General features: G+C 40.9%; 1 protein-coding gene across 1 annotated transcript in view; it reads right to left on the minus strand.

Annotated features, from left to right (window-relative positions):
• Positions 1-302: 302 nt before the first annotated feature.
• Positions 303-18,426, minus strand: part of slc1a7b (solute carrier family 1 member 7b) — a 33,056-nt gene continuing 14,932 nt past the window's right edge. The window contains exons 3-11 of the mRNA XM_070832907.1: positions 12,758-12,973; positions 7,729-7,771; positions 7,371-7,602; positions 7,180-7,279; positions 5,977-6,210; positions 4,816-5,010; positions 1,142-1,276; positions 898-997; positions 303-563 (exon numbers count right to left, since the gene is read on the minus strand). Of these exons, the coding sequence (XP_070689008.1) occupies positions 303-563; positions 898-997; positions 1,142-1,276; positions 4,816-5,010; positions 5,977-6,210; positions 7,180-7,279; positions 7,371-7,602; positions 7,729-7,771; positions 12,758-12,973 (1,516 nt within the window). The remainder of the gene's footprint in view (positions 564-897; positions 998-1,141; positions 1,277-4,815; positions 5,011-5,976; positions 6,211-7,179; positions 7,280-7,370; positions 7,603-7,728; positions 7,772-12,757; positions 12,974-18,426) is intronic.

Below are 18,426 nucleotides of genomic sequence, written 5' to 3' on the forward strand. Positions count from 1 at the left end.
CATGATGCAGGTCCACACCTCGCAGGGCGAGTTTTAAGAATAAAATCATAATGTTGTCCTTTTGGTGTCATTAAGTCCACTGCCAGTGTGGTACTTGTTCAGTCTTAACAAAAGCATTTCACTGCTAACGACCATAAACCAAAAGTTTTCCCAAAAGGAGGCCTTCCTCTGAATTTCCAGGACAGGACCCGTTTTGACCCCATAATAAGCTGAGAGATGACACGTACACGTGTCCTTTGCTCTGAGGTTCTGATCAGCACATCTACACAGACGACCCATCAGGATGGGTAGCCAGGAGGAGGCTATACGTTGGTCTCAAGGCCGTTCATGTCAATGGTGCAGTGTTCTTTACTCTTCTTCAGGTGCCTCGGGGGAATCGGAGGCTTCTTCCTCTCCAATGGCGGCCGGATGCCCTCCTCCAGCTGTATCAGCCGGGCCACGTCGGAGGGGATGAGCTTGTGTTTGACTCCTGATGAAGGGGGCCGGTAGTTGCCGTTGTTGTTGTGGCAGTTCATCACTGGTGGGGTGTTCATCACGGGTTTGGTCTCACAGATCAAAGGCACCTGGGGGCCGACAGGATCGCAGGAAGGGAAACAGGAAGTGGAAGAAAGAATGTAAGCGTGTCAGGAAGGAAATAGACATTTGAAAAAGGTGCAACATGTTGAAAGAAGCTGGACAGCAACACACTAACCTTTTCAACCTTTTCCCAATAGTTACAATACTTTGAAAAGATATTATGTAATTTATTATTTCAGTAAACAGACAGAAAACATCCTTCCCCTCTAAACTAGTGTTCAGCAAATGACATGATATCATGAGGATTTCAGGAAGTTAGCGTTGCAGCATTTCTGCATAGAAAAGAACTCTTTCAGGACTGAGGCCACAATTAAGACTCACTCCATCTCCTTCTTTCATGAAGTCTTTCCTGCAAATGTGTGCCATGATGCCTGTGGCCAAAGCATCCCCCATTACATTCACCATGGTGCGGAATCTGTCTCTGCAGAAGAGGAAGAGGAATATGAATTTGGTGCACTCAAATCTGAAATATTTCAGGACACTTTGGCCAGTCAAAGAGCACATAAATAGATGGGACTCATGTGTTTTTGTATGATTAATGGAAGTGAACACACAAGCTACTTACAATGCCCAATCTACTGCAATGATGAGAGTGATGTCATCGGTTGGCAACCCAACGGACGTTAGCACTATCACCATGGTGACCAGTCCGGCTTGTGGTATACCTGCTGCACCAATGCTGGCTGCAGTGGCTGTGATACTAGAGGGAAGGAAGTACAATACAATACAATATCACAATATGACAGCTGTTGACCTCAGCAGTGGTTCCTGTTGGGTGCTATGAGAAGCCAATTACTACTATAGGTCACATACTACGTTCAGTCCTTTCCAATGGAAATGTTTAGTCATCTATTTTACTCCAACCCTATATTTTCTATGCTAGAAATGTACTGATACCTTGTTGTCTATATATTTATGCTATTTTGCCATCGTACATAGGTAACTGCTGCTATGTCTATGTATGCCACACAGATAATTAAGTAAATATGTATTGTTAACTGTAATCACAACCTTACTCTAATCTAAATCAAGTGTTTGAGTTACCTAATCCAAACATACCTAACCATAGTTTGGTTAACCATAATCCCCACAGTCGTATCCCGGGACATTGAGACAAATTTTAATTTTCAACATTTTTCTGTATCATGTCATACGTGTGATCAGAGTAATTTGAAAGATATAAAAACATATAAAATTCTGCACATAATCCACATAATGGGCTGGATAATGGGATCAATTATTATGAAAACCGAGCACATACACCCTAGACTCAATTAATGGAGTATATTATTCTTAATTTGTTCTTGGGATGTAATCAAAACATGAGGTCAGGTTAATATTTGTCCAAAACAAAATAAACTAATAATATCTCCATGGCAACTGTCAACAATGGCAACATCTTCTCTGATGTGAGATAAGTTTGTAACAGCAGAGACTGTGTGGAGAGTCAACTACATGTTGTTGTACATCTGATATCTGGTACAGATCCAGAGGTTCAGGATGGGATGATCCCACCAGTCCTGATGGTGAGAGACAGTGGGGGGTTGGGGTCGGAGGTCCAGCAGTGTCGTGACTGAGATGTGGTCGTTTATTGAGGCCAAATGGCTCTTTTCAGATAAGCGGATAGTTTCAATCTACAGTTGCTATATGGCATTATGGACAAACATTGAGCTGCAAATATAGGGGAGGCTGACTACTGTTGGAGAAAACACAACACTACCTGTTACAGGTTTCACAACACAACAGTATAAGATTTGTGAATCTGAATGCCTGAATGCACCAGGCCTGTCAGAAACCAAATGTGCTCCAACAGTATTGATGCCAGCTGGACAAAATATTAAGCGGTTTTCCTTACTGAATTGCTGATAACATTAGAGGGAAGTGACACTGAACTATTTTCAAGATTCATTCCCTGGTTTTCCAGAATTTCTTACATACCAGACATTTCCATCATATGTTTGTAATTCAGGACAGGGGGAAATACAATGAGTCTAATCGTTTGCTTTACAATTAAAGCACAACCTGATTTTCTATACTAAGACATTACAAAGAAGAACAATAAAGATTCTTTGTAAATACAGAAACCATTCATGGTTTATGCTGGTGACAATGTTGGTGATTTATTGAAAATTCAAGGCACACTGAACCAGCATGGCTACCACAGCATTTTGCAGTGACATACCATCCCATCTGGTTTGTTCTTAGTGGGACCATCATTTATTTTCCAACAGGACAATGAGCCCAAACACACCTCCAGGCTGTGTGAGGGCTGTCTGACCAACGAGGGGAGTGATGGAGGCTGCGTCAGATGACCTGACTATCACCTGACCTAAACTCAACTGAGATAGTTTGGGATGAGTTGGGAAAAGCAGCCAACAAGTACTCTGCATCTCTGAGAAATCCTTCAAGACTGTTGGAAAACCATCCCAGGTGACATGAAGCAGATTGAGAGAATGCCAAGAGTGAGTAAAGTGATCAAAACACAAGGTGGCTACTTTGAAGAATCTAAAATATAAAACATATTCTGGTTTGTTTAACACTTTTTTGTTTACTACATAATTCCATATGTGCTCCTTTATAGTGATGTCTTCAGTATTAATCTACAATGTAGAAAATAATTTAAAAAAGCTGTATATGTGAGTTGTGATATCTGGATAAGAGCCATAAGAAGACTGGCAAATAGAAAAAAAAACAAATCCAAGACACCTAAAGGCATCAGTACGCTGTTCCTCAGGGGTGTCCAAACTCCGTCCCGGGGCCCAACTGCGGCCCATGCTCCAATTTTCATCGGCCCGCAGGAAATTCTAAAAATGTATTGGAATGCGGCCCACACATGGAACCTGCCCTGGACTGTGTTGTACTTCTTAGTCTCACCACTAGGGGGAGTAACTGTCTTGAACGAGGCAGCTTCTCTATAAAATGAGTAATAGAAGAAGAAATGTGCTACAGGTGACCCAAAATGGCAGAATCAAGGAAACGTAAGAGAGCAGAAAGTTTGAGATGCGGTGTGCGATGAGAGCTCAGCTAATAACTAATGAAGATCACTTCTGCATTACGGAGGAGCTGCTTGATGTTAGCAGGCTAAAGAGCACCAGGACGGGTGAGGATGTGTTTGAAGCTGTGCCAGATGCAGTTGGCATGATCGGAGTTAAATGGGAGGAGCTGTGTGGAGGTACGACGGATGGAGCTCCAGCTGGGACAGGAGAGCGCAAAGGAATCTACGGTGTCCGCCGAGGGGCAAGAAAGTGGAGGTAACAGACTATTTCAAGCTTCCCTCTCTGATGCTGATATTGGTGTTGTTTTTGTTCAGTTATCAAGCAGAGTTTACCTACATTTGATTGATTTTTCCAACTTTAATCCACGAGAGGTGAGGAGATATACACCACCTCTAGTGGATTAAAGTTAGCAGCATAGCTCACTTCTAGTGAGTGGCCCAGCTCTTTGTATGTTTTTCTGTATGTGGCCCTCAGTGAAAAAGGTTTGGACACCCCTGCTGTACCTGAACTGCTTGTTAGATGGTCAAACCACATCTGAAATCTGCACCCTTCAAATAGGACTTAACTGGGCTGCATCCAAAATGTTTTATCATTTTCCAAGGCCGGATTTATACTTCTCTCTCAAACACCCTTTTTTTCAATTCTTCATATCATCATTATTCATTTCTATCCGGTATGTGTGTATGTTTATGTGTGAACTGCTGCTGACAACAATGTGAATTTCCCCACTGTGGGATAAATAAAGGCTTATTTAATCTAATACAACCACTTGTAAAAAATTATTTAGAAAAATATATAATATAGCAAAAATATGTGAAGAATGAGAATTATTTGTCACTCAAGCTTCCAAGCAAGAGACGAAAGATAGCAGCCAATAAAAACGTCAAATCTGTGTGGACCAATAAGGAGACTCATGACACATGAGACAAACAGAACCACCATATTTCCATCATGTTTTCCACCGTTTGAAGTTTGGCTGATTTTGAGTGTGGCAGTTGACAACAGGCGTAATTGGTTTTGCCTCGATATGTGTTTGTGCACTTACTGAACCCTTAAGGCAGGGTGAGAAGTGCCAGAACACTCAAAAAGTGAAGTGGACATGTAAACACCAGAGACATGGAGATATGGTCCAGTGTATTTCTGCTCTTAATTTCAAAGGATTCATTGCTTTAAAATCCCAGTGATATGTTAAGCATGTTAATGAGCTTAGAAGCACAGATGGTATGCAGCGTGGTCCACTGACCTGATGGTGATGATCTGGCCGAAGTCCAGCTCATAATTATTAACTTGTGCGATGAATATTGCTGCCACAGCCTCGTAGAGAGCGGTGCCATCCATATTGATGGTGGCGCCCACAGGGAGCACAAAACGGATGATGCGTCGGTCAATGTGGTTGTTCTCTAAGAGGCACTTGAAGGTTATAGGCAATGTGGCAGAGCTGTGGAAGACAGAAAAAGACAGAAAGCTCAAAACATTTAAAGGTCAGGCAAAAAAAAGGTTATATAATCTCCTCCTAATTTCCCCTGGGCATGTGTGTTAACAAGTGGTATCTGTTTATGATTTGCTGTGGTGAAATTAACTGCTGAAACTAACAAGAGGGGATGCAATAATGTTTTTCAAGACATTCAGCATGCAGCAGATGCTTCTTTTTTCTTTTTTGTTGGCTGATCTGAGTCCAGAACACATGTGTGATGATGGCTGCAGTGACAAAAACTAAAAATTAAATGCTACACACTGCATTCTCCAGTCTGCCTCAAGAGTAGGGATTGATTCCACATGTGAAGACTTTAAAATTCACCGGACCGTGCCAAAGGTTTGTGTGTGTTTTAACCAGTTCACGTCAATTCACACAACTTTACATCGCTGAGGAGCATTTTCCAGAGCATAGTGTTGTGTTGTAGATTTTCAGTTTGTCACTTTCCTACCTTCAGGCAGCCACTGGTTTTCATTCATGTCTGTTTGGGTTTAAAAAGAGAAATCTGCCACAGCGAGTATCATCTCTGCTAATGTGAACAAGCTAAAACACGCAAAAACAGACACTGTAATTTAAATTTACAGGTCAGTTTATAGAGGAGCTATATCAAAAGCATGTGCAAGCACACATGCAGACCTGAACACACACAGACGCACCCACAAATGGATAGGCGCCAATCTAATCAAATGCGTGGACTGCTCCTTTATGTTCGTGTCTCTTCCCACACACACCAGATGTTTTCTGATCTCCCAACTTCCCTTTGAGGCTTTTCATTGAAATGTCCAGTAAATGGATGAGAAAGGAAAGGATGTGTGGCATTAGGATACAATACAAATCACTGACTAATCTTTTCTTTGTACAACACATCAATACAAACAAAAAGGAGGTTAAAATAATTGAGTTTGTATATCCTCTAATCATTTTCTCTACCTGGAAGAGGTTGCCAGGGCGATGAGCAGGGCTTGCAGGATTCCCCGAATGTAAACGATGGGGCTCTTTTTGGTGATGAAGAAGTACATGGCAGGCAGGATGAACAAGCCATGCAACACCAGACCAAACACCACAGTGACAGCATAGAAACCCAGCTTTTTTCCCATGGCTGATGGGTCACTCATCTCTAGGATCTTACCGGCCACCAGGAACACGATACCAAACGGGAAGTACCTGACAGGACAAGGAGTATCTCAGCAACAGTGGCTGTCTAACAGTAGTTATACAACTGTTGGATCTGTTGGCCTAAAGACAGGTTTCCAAGTGACGTCATCGTCACATTGGCAATGCGGGATAGAAAGCAAATCATAAACCTCAACACTCACAAAAATGATTTCCCAAGAAGAAAACCTCCCTTTATTTTAGAGAAATCTGGTCAGGGCCCTGGATTATGATATGGTGGTGACAGTTTTACACAGAAACTGATCAAACTGAGCAAATAATATCTGTTAAGGAAAGTATGTAAGATGCATTTATGACTGGTTATGGCATATTCACAGTGTTTTTCAGCCTCTACAATCAATGCTTTGGTTGATCAGTTTGACACGTGTTTAGAGTTTCAGTGCGTATGTTGGTCACAGCTGACAGAGGTGACTAACGAATGGCTTTGGATGCCATCAGGTTGTTATGCTTAGAATTGTTCCTCTGTACTCTTTTGCTGTGTTGATATTACTTAGTGACAAAGCCATAAAACATGCTACATTGCTGCAAAGTTGACGCTGAAATGTAGCTCACGTACTCCTGGTGGTTATGTTATCATGGGCTTGTGTGCCATATTCATTTAATATCTTTGATTCCTACTAAACATGATTTAGTGTTACTTGCATTCTTGTTGGACAGTTATGCTAAGCTAAAAAATAATAATGTCATTAACTCTGTTGAATTGAGTTGCATATAAACTAGTTAGCCAAGGTAAGCAATATGCAGACGCTAATGTTAGCTAGCATGGCGTCTGACGGTAAAACAAAATGATATGATTGGTTGACGCTTCAGCGTGTCATTGAAGTGCTGAACAAAAGCGATCCCCGCTCAAATTTCATTGACAGTTTTGGCCCTCCTGTTTCATGTGCAGTCTTTCTTGTATATAAAAGGGAAACCTGTCTCTAGCTTCCTGAAATAAAATAGTATATCAAAAGTCATTACCATATAACAATGGCCACGATTCTGAGGACGGCCTCATTCAGGCTCTGGCAGAAGTTCACCAAGGCACTGCCATTTGGCCCCATCCTCCCCAGCATAATACCTGTGAACATTTCAGCACAATCTTTAACAACCTTTCTCAACTTATTTCTGAGACCAGGAGGTACATATTAGAGGACTATGCAGGTCTTTACCCATGGTGGCAGAAAAAATAACAATTCCAAGAACATTCATTCCATCGCTTGTTCCTTCCCGAGTGCGTATGAGCACATCAGGGGGTGGAGTCAGGTCAAGGGCGAAGTTCTGGATGTCAGTGCCATTATCATCCTGGATGCCATAGATTAGTGCTCGCCGCGTGGTGGACTCTGATTGGGTCTGACTCACCGTCGGCTTGGTTTTCACAATGTACTCGCTACTTGTTCGATACTATTGCCAGAGAAAAGAAACAGAGAGAGGCCAAGGCCCCACATTTAAGTCATAAAAACTCTTAAGTCTTAAAAAAAAGCTAAGCCTTTGAATATGAAAGTGCTTTGAGTGATGTAAACGTCTTACCTGCTGAAATGTGGCCTGGACTAGATTGGATGGAAACATGTTGCTGCAAGGTAAAAATACACACTTAATAAAACACTCAGCTGCATGCTCAAAAAGTAAGCAATCTATATTGAAACTGTATGCCTTTGGGGTTATTGATCTTTTCCCATCAGATGAATGTGTGTTAGTATACTGGGTTTTGTCTCCCTTAACAAACTGTACATTATCTTTTTCATATAATTAGATCCTTCTTCAATACAAAGCTGAAAAGAACTCAGAACTCAGGAAGTTCTTGCACTGGTTTACATGTAAAAGCAGTGAGTCACAATGGGCAGCTTCCAAATACAACATGCCAGGGTTTTGGACAATCTCACATAATACAGAGCAGGAGGCTGACACAGTGAACAGTGCAGCTTTCACACTGTGAGCTCTCCAGGAGAGGTGGTGGCAGGGGGCATAATTATTCACATTTATACAGAGAAACATAATGAAAACAAACAATCAAAACCAAATGAGAAACTGCAGTTCCAGGGTAAAACAATCTCCTGTTCTGTCATTTGATACAGTCCAGTGACATTCACCCTCCAGCCTAAACAAACCATGCTGAAATAAATTGTATGCTTGCTGTTTGACTGCAGCTGCTGAAGTTGTGCAATTCAGAAATTGGAGGTGCCAAATGTGCAAGCTTGACCTCCTCTCATGCTCCTGCTTATTTAGAATGATACTTTCAAATTCTACACTTTAAGAAAAACAAGAGGCAGGGTTCATTTGATTGGACCCAAAGCTTTCATCCCACTCAAGTATGGAGTTGTCATTTTAAAAGTCATTTTGAAAGCCATTCACTGCACTCCACCCACCAGACAGCCTGCTGTTTGGAGAGACGGGGATGTGTACAGTTAGATGGGGTTTGATGACACAAACAGATCATTTTATCTCTGCTCCCGACTTCATCAAAATAACCATCTACTGCACAGCTGTACAAAATATGAACCCAACTGCACACTGAATGTGGATCACTTAAATAAGACACTATATTTATAACTGAACAGTTTAAATGTGGGTATTTTACATCTTAAAATTTTAAAAGAAATGGCACATTTGTCCTCTTACAAATCCAAAGTTAAATGCACAATTCAATTAACAGTGAGGGTTTTCCTGCCACAGCCCCACGAGGTTTGGTATGAGCGGTAGATTATAGCTGTGGGATCCAAACCAGCACTTAAACCAAATTAGATTTCCTAAGAGTGGACCTATAAAATAATAAGATATAACCTATTTTCTAAGACCCGGCCACATCCATTATCCAGAGAAACTCTGTTGATACAGGAACACATTTTATGTTGTCTAGTATTGACTGGCTTGTATCCTTATTGAAGAATGTGGAGCTCAACCTCTAATGCAGAACAGACAGTCTATCTGAACCTGCAAAACCAAGGCAATTTCATGTGCACTCAATTACCATATGCTGAGACAACAATGGAGGCATTTCAACCCTTACTGACTATTATTATGACCCAGCTCATCAGATCTGGTGAGTCAGGTTCAGTGTTTTTTACAAGCTCACAGTACAGCCAATCCTTAGATCAGACCCAGAGCCAGCCCGACACCACACACAGTGGATATAGATTGATCCATTGATCAAAGCACAATTTAAATTCGTCCTCACGACAGAAAACTCCTGGTGACATTTACACTGATTATTGAGTCAAAGCAGGACTTACCTTGGGAAGCAGGTAAGTCAAAGCAGGTGACTTTGTATTGTGAAAACAATATGAAGTCACGGAAAAAAGTCAAGGAAAAATGGCTAAATGTCCCCAATAATGTAGGAGGAATAGCCAGAGAAATCAGAGATGTTTAATCAACCATAGCATAACTCTGCTTTTCAAACTATTACCCCTTAAAAAAGAAATTGTGAATTTTTTTCTCGTAATTTACAACTTTTCTTTTCAAATAAAATTTTTTATTATATATTATGACTTTTCTTTTCAACTTGTTGTGACTTTTTCTTGAAATATTACAACTTTTATCCCTCAGATTGCTTTTATAATGTTTTTGGAAGCATTTCTTGATTTAGCCAAACTAGTTTTGAGCACAGTTATGAGCTATATGGCAGATATAGTACAAATAAATGGGCAAAAAAAACCAAACAAGCATTAATAGTATGAACACAGACATAGAATGGCACAGTTGTCACTTTTATACAAAGGACAATTCAATTTTGTGAATATTTAATAAGTGGTCATAGACTAAACTGCTCTTCCTTAAGACTTCATTTAGGCTCAACAGAGACCAACAGATAGAATAGAATAGGACAGCACTGAATCATAACTTAAAGCTGCACTAATCAATATTGCGATCGGAATCATGACCCCAAATGAAAAGTGATGTTGGCCCGCTGCATGTGTAAGAAGGCAAATAGACCTTATGAAATATAGTGATGATGTATCAGTATTGTGTTTACAGCTTTTTGTTACAGGTTTAAGTTCAACTTAAGCTGCTACTAATATTGTATTCATCATTACCTTTTCAGCAAAAATGCATGTGTGAGCCAGCCCTGCTGCTAGATTTCAAACTGACTGCATTCTTAAGGTCAGATGCTGATCCATTCAACCTGCCTACACAGCTCTTTGCTGAGTGATTAATGGCCTGAACTTAGACTTCCACTGACAGCATGAAATGAAATGCTTGGATTAGACTACCAAACAAGTACTTACAGAGGCACAATGTATGACAGGTGACAGTTAATAGTCCTGTTTACTGATGCTGGGTCTGAGAAACAGAGTAACATCTTCTATTAAAGAAGATTAAATGTTTTTAGTCAACAATGAAGTCATCCCAGAATACGAGAACCGAAAAGCTTAGGACAACCAATGTTTTTAATCCTGTCTCAGGATTTGTGGCAAATCCACCCAGTCTGAAAAACTAGGATGCTAGGATGTGAGGATGACGTTATTATTTACAAAATGACTCTATGTGCACATGGGCTGAAGTGTGAGGTTTAAAGGGTTACGGTGTTACTGACCGCTAGACGTTGGTGGCATCTTACCTCCCATTCACCTCAGCTAGAATAAGACGAAGTAAACTCCATTAAAGAAAAGAAAAGCGGGGGGGCCACACCCCACTGACGAGGTCATTAAGCAATAACCGTGGTCCTCCTCTTAAACCACCTCACCTCTCCTCTTAACCCTTTCATGCATGAATTATGATAACCTCAGTCAGGATTTTTTTACTAACCCATATTTTATAAAGATATATTTACATGTCCAGTAGTTGAAATATAGCTACTGATGCATGATGTACAATTCAGTGGACATGTGATTAATCATAATTTCCTCCCAATAGAAAATCAATACTTGGTAAATTTAGCAATTGCATGACTCCTTAGATGTTACTTGATGTCCCCATATTTTTCTTACCTGTAAGGGTCTCTTTTTATAGAAGGTTTGAACAGAAAAAATGAGCAACTTGGTGTTTCTGGCTGTCTGTCGGCCATCTTGGTTTCACTCTTTTTTTTTTTTTTTCACTTGCAGTGTCTTCCCACTGGGTAGCAGTCAGTGTATGAGATGATGCAGTAGCATCCACTGTAGTGGCTGATGTGCAACGATGCCATCAAAACTCTTGCATATACAAGAAAACAGCTTTTGCATGAAAGGGTTAAACCACCTACTCCACTGTTTGGCCCAACTTTTCTAACCAACCATGCATGATGCTATCTTTGTTCCACCCTGTACCAACAGCCTGACCAGATGCGACCACTGCACAGCATCATTATCCCTCATCCTGCATTGTGACTGGCTACAGGACACTTTTCTAAAATGGCTGAAGAAAACAGGGAAGGCAGTCATCAGGGAGTCTAACAACCAAACTGTGCAAACGTTAGTTCAGGCTGCCTTTGCTGATTGAGCTACGCCCAATGTGGAGACTCGCAAGTCACCATTAAGTCACAAGCTATGTAGATTTAGGCAGAAAACAAGTGCAGAATATCGAATAAGAGCCTATGAACTGTAAAGCATAAGCTTCCTTTTATTCTCACTGTATTTACTTAGTGTAGGAGCTACAAAAGTTGCATTTGAATTAAATATGATTGTGAAGTCACGTTTTAAACCATAACCTGCATAATCTCATGTGTGCTGCGGTGTTACAACTGGCAACAGTCCACAGGCAATGTCTCTAAAATCACTCAAAGAATAGAATAACATAAGTAGCATGTTGTTTTCCAGCAATAAAATGCTACGTAAGGAGTCTCAAGAGGTCTGCCTCACAGGCAGAACTGCTCTTTCTCATCTTTTTGTTGACAACATGCCACAAATATCAGAATGACAGCGGAAGTATTGCCATGGGAGCGTGCTATGTGTACACTGTATGAAAGTGAAGAGAAAATATTTGGAGAAAATATATTTGAGGATTTAACAGCTAAAATGTTAATAACCCATTTTCAATACAGTTAACTTCTGCAGCTGCTCCAGCTGCGGCTTCATGCTTTGGGGCTTATTGGAGCACTTTATTCAGCACCCATTTAGACAGTGAAGTTGGAATCTCTAATCGTAGAACGTATTTCTATATGTTATCATCACTAAATGTGATGTATAGAGCAACATACAGCGTGTCTATGTATACATATACTGTATTTATTTACACATACACATGACAATTAAAATCTCCTGCAGCACAGAAATCATCCGTGTGCAGCTTTCAGTGGTTGGTAGTTCTGAGGACAGTGACTCACTGCAGCCCTCCCAAGCCCTTTGTGTTCTCTGCTAATTATCTTCTCCCTGATTTGAAGGAAATACAGACCACCATCAAGCCTTTCCTGTAGTCACTGATCAATGGAAACACTTGGCATGGACTTCTGCTGCCACATGTAGTTGTGTAGGGAGCCAGACATTTGAACAGCACATTCTCCATTTGTACTATTTCAGTCTGTGAAAGTGACTGACACAGTAATTGGCATTAATTTAGTGTTTACTCACACATGTTACAATCATGAACCAGCAATCAGTTATGTACGGTGTGCACGTGTGTAGGCAGATGGACGTTACGACAGCCTTACCGGATGAGGTCCAGCAGGGCGTCTGCAGAGCTCATGATAGGTTTGCTGCTGTCCTCTGAGTCCTCTTTCTGGGCTGCACCCCCTGGGTGGATGATGGAGACCATGATGATCCCCACAATCACAGCAACAAATGTGGTCCACAGATAATAAGACACTGTGATCAGACCCAGACGACTGGAACACTTGGCATCGAGGGCTGCTAGTCCTGACATCAAGCTGGAAGAAGAAGTTTGATGCAATCAATGCAATCCATAATGAGCAGCTTGGTAACAATTGATTCCTGAGTGAAGCCAATGCATTTAGAAAGAGTTTTACAACCCTTCCATTTATCTGAAAACTTCAAACATAAACCTCACAACAAGGTCTATCATTTCACACTCTTTGCCCAGTTTTAATGGAATTCTCAATGTTCAACTTTTCCTTTGAGAACTTGCGTTGAGATTGTTTTGCCACTTTTTCCTTCCAAGATCAAGAATGACCCCTACATCTGCATCTAAATGACAAGAGATGTCACCAGCAAAGCCCCCCCACACCATCGCACCTCCTCTTACATGATTCACGATGGGAACCACACATGTAGAAACCATTTTTTCTGTGTTTCACAAAGACATGCGGGGGTGAAACCAAAAATCTCTAATTTGGACTCATCAGACCCAAGGAAAGATTTCAACTGGTCTAATGTCCATTCCTTTCTTGGCCCAAACAGTTCTCTTCTCCTTGTTGTTCTCTCTCAGTAGTGGCTTCATTGGAGCTATTTGACTATGAAGGCCTGATTCACACAGTCTCCTCTGAACAGTCGCTGCTGAGACGTGTCTGCTACTTGAACTCTGTGAAGCATTTATCTGGCTCTAATCTGAGGCGCTGTTAATTTGCGGTGTCTGAGGCTGTTAACTCTAATGAATTTATCCTCTGCAGCAGAGGTAATTCTTGGTCTTCCTTTCCTGGGGGGTCCTCATGAGCACTTGAGGATACATTCAAAGTTCTTGAAACTTTCCAGACCGACTGACCCTCATGTCTTAAAGTAATGATGGACTGTTGTTTCTTTTTACGTATTCACTGTATAGAACTGTGTACCAACCCTGCCTCTGCTCAACACAACCGATGGTCTCAAACACATTGAAAAGGCAAGAAATTCCACAAATTAACTTTTGACAAGCCACACATGTTAATTGAAAACCATTGCAGGTGACGACCTCATGAAGCAGATTGAGAGAATGCCAAGAGTCATCGAAGCACAAGGTGGCTGCTTTGAAGAATCGAAAATATAGAACATATTCTGGTTTAACACCTTTTTGTTTACTACACAATTCATAATGTTCTTTCATAGTTTTGTCATCAATATTAATCAACCATGTAGAAAATAATAGAAATAAAGAATCCAAACTTTTGACTGGTACTCTATTTACTTATTCTAAAATCAAAGTAGTCTCAGGGTCTCGTCTTTATTTCTACCATGACAACTGAACTTTACATTTGATACAGCAGATTAAACAGATTCAACTGTTTCATAATGAAGGAGACATGGAAATTACTTTTTTGGCCAAATCAAAGCAAAATAAATTGTATTGACTGAATGCTCTTGGTGATAAATAACAATAGACTAATTAATTTTCTAATCTGTTTTATTAGCTGCGGTACCAGCAGTGTAAAACAGACTTGGCAGGCGATCAGGACCAAGTATTAAATCGTAACCCAGGGTGGTCTGTAGCTGCTGAGCATTCATCATTCTTAAAGTGCATGGATGATGTGCTGTGCTGCATTTGCTACACAGTTGTGTTGGTTCATATTACAGATTTTCTGAATATGTAGGTTCCCATGGCGACACAATGAATACAGTTTGCTCTACCGTAACTTGCACGGCTTTGCTTGGTAGCATTTTCCCTCAGAGAATATTGAAGGGAGAACAATGAGTGAAAGGGTGAAGCTTTTTATAGTTGATTTAAACCAAAACAATGAACACAACCTCCACCGCAACAGGTAAAGGTGTGCAGCATCAGTTACCATGGTGATCTAACCAGGTTAGAAGAGAGCCACCTTCCTCACAGTGAAAACTCTGGCTTTAAGGTCAACATGTTTTAGTAACCCATTAATCTCACTTCATATTATACCCCTCTGGGCACTGGCACAAGTCATTTTACATTTAAATTCACTTAAACTAGAACTGTCTCTGCTCTGTTCAGAGTCTCCAGATGATTACCTCTATTTATCTGCTTTAGTTAGGTTTCTGTTTATTCAGGTCAATTCAGCTTTCAAACAAATAGTGGCGCATCAGTCTTACACAGCATTTTTCATCAGCCCAATGAAGGAGTGCTCGGTACTAGAGCCGTGAAACTGCATATAGAGTAAAAGTTCAAAACAGCAACAACATTTTTCAAGAAAAAATGTCATTGTGAAATCACATGTCTGAGTACTGCCTGTCTCTTCACGGCTTTGCTTTATGAAGAGACATGGTCTACAGAGGTCCAACCTGCTGCTGCTGCTGCTTCTTCTAATCCATTCAATAATTCATCGGTTTTACCCACAATGTGTTGGACATAGCGTAGAACGTTTCGGGAAGCATTAACTTCACATCTCATACGTGAATAACCAGTGACCACACAGACAGCCGAGCTGGACTCACATCAGTGTGTGTTGGATTTCTCTTGTGAATGTAAGGATCAATGCCTAATCCCCCACTGCTTTCATTCAGGGACAAAATTCAACACACACACACACACACACACACACACAAAGCAGCTGTGCAGTATGAGTGAGAGTTTCCAACACAACACATGTAGTTAAAATATTAAAGATAGAAGGACTATACAGTATCACATAATATGAGGTCACCAAATCAAGCTGATCTGAGTTCAGTGTATACAAATATCTGAAGGTTTGTCATGTTAGCTCTTAGTGCTAATGGTATACATGTGTTCCATAATTAGTGACAAGTCAGACAATACCAGGTTCAGACAAAATGATCATATCTTGCAGTGACTTGGCCGAGAGAGTTGGGATGTTGGGACATTGTGAGGCGTCCCAGATGCAGCATTGGTTGTCGTCAGATATACACTACACAAGATAAAACCATAAATTGTCAAACCAGATGCACATTTTCATTCCCTACATCTGTTGGGTCAGGCTGTTAAAGTGCATCAGAGGAAAACCAATATTATACAACCTGTCTTCAGTATTTTGGATTTGGTTTATATACTTTAGAACCAATGCTATATACTCTAAATATAGCATGCACTTCATCTGATGTTGATTTTGTTATGTGGGCCTTTTTTAGGAGGCTAAACTACTGCCCCGTCCACAGCAGATTAGCATCCGTGCAATGACTCCTGCCAGTTCTCCAAGCTGGGAGTGTGCCAGCAACCGTCTACTGTCAGCAACACACAGACTACAGACAAGCTCCTCATACAACCCCACTTTCAGAGCTCGATTACAGGAGAAAACCAGGGCTTACAGAATATTAAGACTTTCTTTATTGACTGAAATTTTCTCAGAGCTGCAAAGGTGTTTTCGCATCAAAACATCAGTTAATTTGCATATTAATGAAGTAACAGATGGCCTCTGATCTCCGGCTCTGTTATTATCATTATCAGCATGATCCTACAGTCTGGGCTTTCATTAAGATAAAAAGGCTGTAGAATGCTTCTATCTCATTACATCAATTAGAGACTAAGTATAACTCAGCAGGCAGGATCAAATGTCAGCCATATTTGCTGAGGGCTGAGGATCCAGAGTCTGACTTCTGATTAACTCTGGTACAGGTAATAATCAAATGAAGATCTTTTAGCAACGAAATGTCCCTGCAGTGGCTAAAGGTGTTTAGTATTGTATATTTACACCGAGCTCCAGCTTCAGTGTGTCTTATTCAAAACATGTTACACCCATCTCCACACCTGATCCTACTGCTCTTCAGCAGCCTGGCCTTCCCTGCCCACCTCCTCACCTGCACCTCATCCCATAATCAGCCTCTCACTGGATATACCTGCTCAGGCCCATTGATCTGTGAGCTTTCCTACCTCTGTTTTGTAAATAAATATTGAATATCAGCTCTGCTACAGTTGTCTGAATTCCTTTACCCCGCTGCCTCCCACACACCGTCGTGACAATGTCCAAACCACCTAAACCGTCTGTTGATGTCTTAGTTTGGGGACCTTAAACATGTGTTCCCTCCAGTGCCAAACCTCTCAAAGCCAAACTGTGAAAGTGTTCTTGCTGACAAAGTTTGTGCATACATTCAGTGTTTTTCACCAGAATGCATTATGTGCAGCCTTGAACTTGTACTTTCAACCATCCTCACACTGTCAGTCACACACAAATGGTCCCGTGCACTGGTCTAACCAATGGGAGCAGCTCTGGGTTCAGTGGCTTGCTTAAGGACACATGGACAGAAATGTGATCGCATCCTGCAGCCAATGAAAGATCTGCTGTTTGAGCCAAGGCTGCCAGTTTTGGTGTGTAATAAGATGGTTTTGAATTCATCATACAGTGAACCCTAACCCTAACCCTAACCCTAACCCATATAGAAAAGCAGAGAACGACAATGCGTGATCATGACATAATTCTTTTGTTATTTGGAGAAATCGACCTTTGTTATCTTGACAATGAGATGATCGATCCAGTATTACCTGAAAATAAAAGTTTGTTTCCTCTTATTATTAATGTTTGTCACAGGCCACTTGGACCCACCCTCTGTCACCCCAGCAACATGAGCAAAAGGAGTCTATTCATTGTTTTCCTGCTGCTAGTGCGTTACTCTGTACAGAATCATGCTTTTTGTGAGCAAAAGGGACCTCAGTCCAGCCGTTGCTCCATGTTTAAAGATGGATTTAGATTAGCCATCATCTAAAAAGCTAGCACCATGGTTGTTGCTTTGTTACCTTCTTGATAAAATACTTCTGATCTAGATAACAGCATTAAAAAAATAATGGTGGGCACAGGCATTCTTGTATGAGGTTTGCCATTTTTTATTTTTTATTTCATTTACTACTATGGCCTATGTGAGGCTTGCTTTTTCTCTTGCCTCTGATTGGTTTGGTTTAGGAATGACCCGCCTCTTAATGGTTTGTCAAAAGGAAGCCCCACCCTAAAGCATACCCAGTGTTATCGACTATTCTCTTCTAAATGGTACCATAATTTATTAAACAAGCAAGATGCTGTATTGAAAACAAACTCATTAGGAAAGTGTTTACTGAGACTTCCACACAATCTGACCTCCTGGAAACAGTGGTGTCGCCCCCTCTTGGCCATTAGAGAGAATGCAGGTTTGAAGCACTTCTGCATTGGCTTCACTTGTCAGACCTGAAAGCCACGTCCACTTACTGCTGCCTGAGGTATCAGAATCCAGATGATGGTGTAGTGAAAAAAGGGCTGTCACATTTTATCCATAGTTTGGGCGTGGGAGACATTAAATATTTGGTCTATAATGGTTTGAATTCAAAATTCTCAATGCAAAAGCATAACAGGTCGTCCCTTCAATTTCACAATGATCCAAAAATACATTATCAGCTGCCTGTCATAAGCTTGTCACTCAAGTGAGGAAGTGAGTGAAAAAAGGTTTCCCGTTTGCCTTATTGGCCCCTCCTGCATTACGTGACTTTGTTTACTTACGTGCAGAGAACTCTTGTAACATCCTCAGGAATATATTCTATAAGACACTGTACTGTACACTTTCCTCA

Source organism: Pempheris klunzingeri, chromosome 6 (genome assembly GCF_042242105.1).
Source record: "Pempheris klunzingeri isolate RE-2024b chromosome 6, fPemKlu1.hap1, whole genome shotgun sequence".
NCBI lineage: Eukaryota > Metazoa > Chordata > Actinopteri > Acropomatiformes > Pempheridae > Pempheris > Pempheris klunzingeri.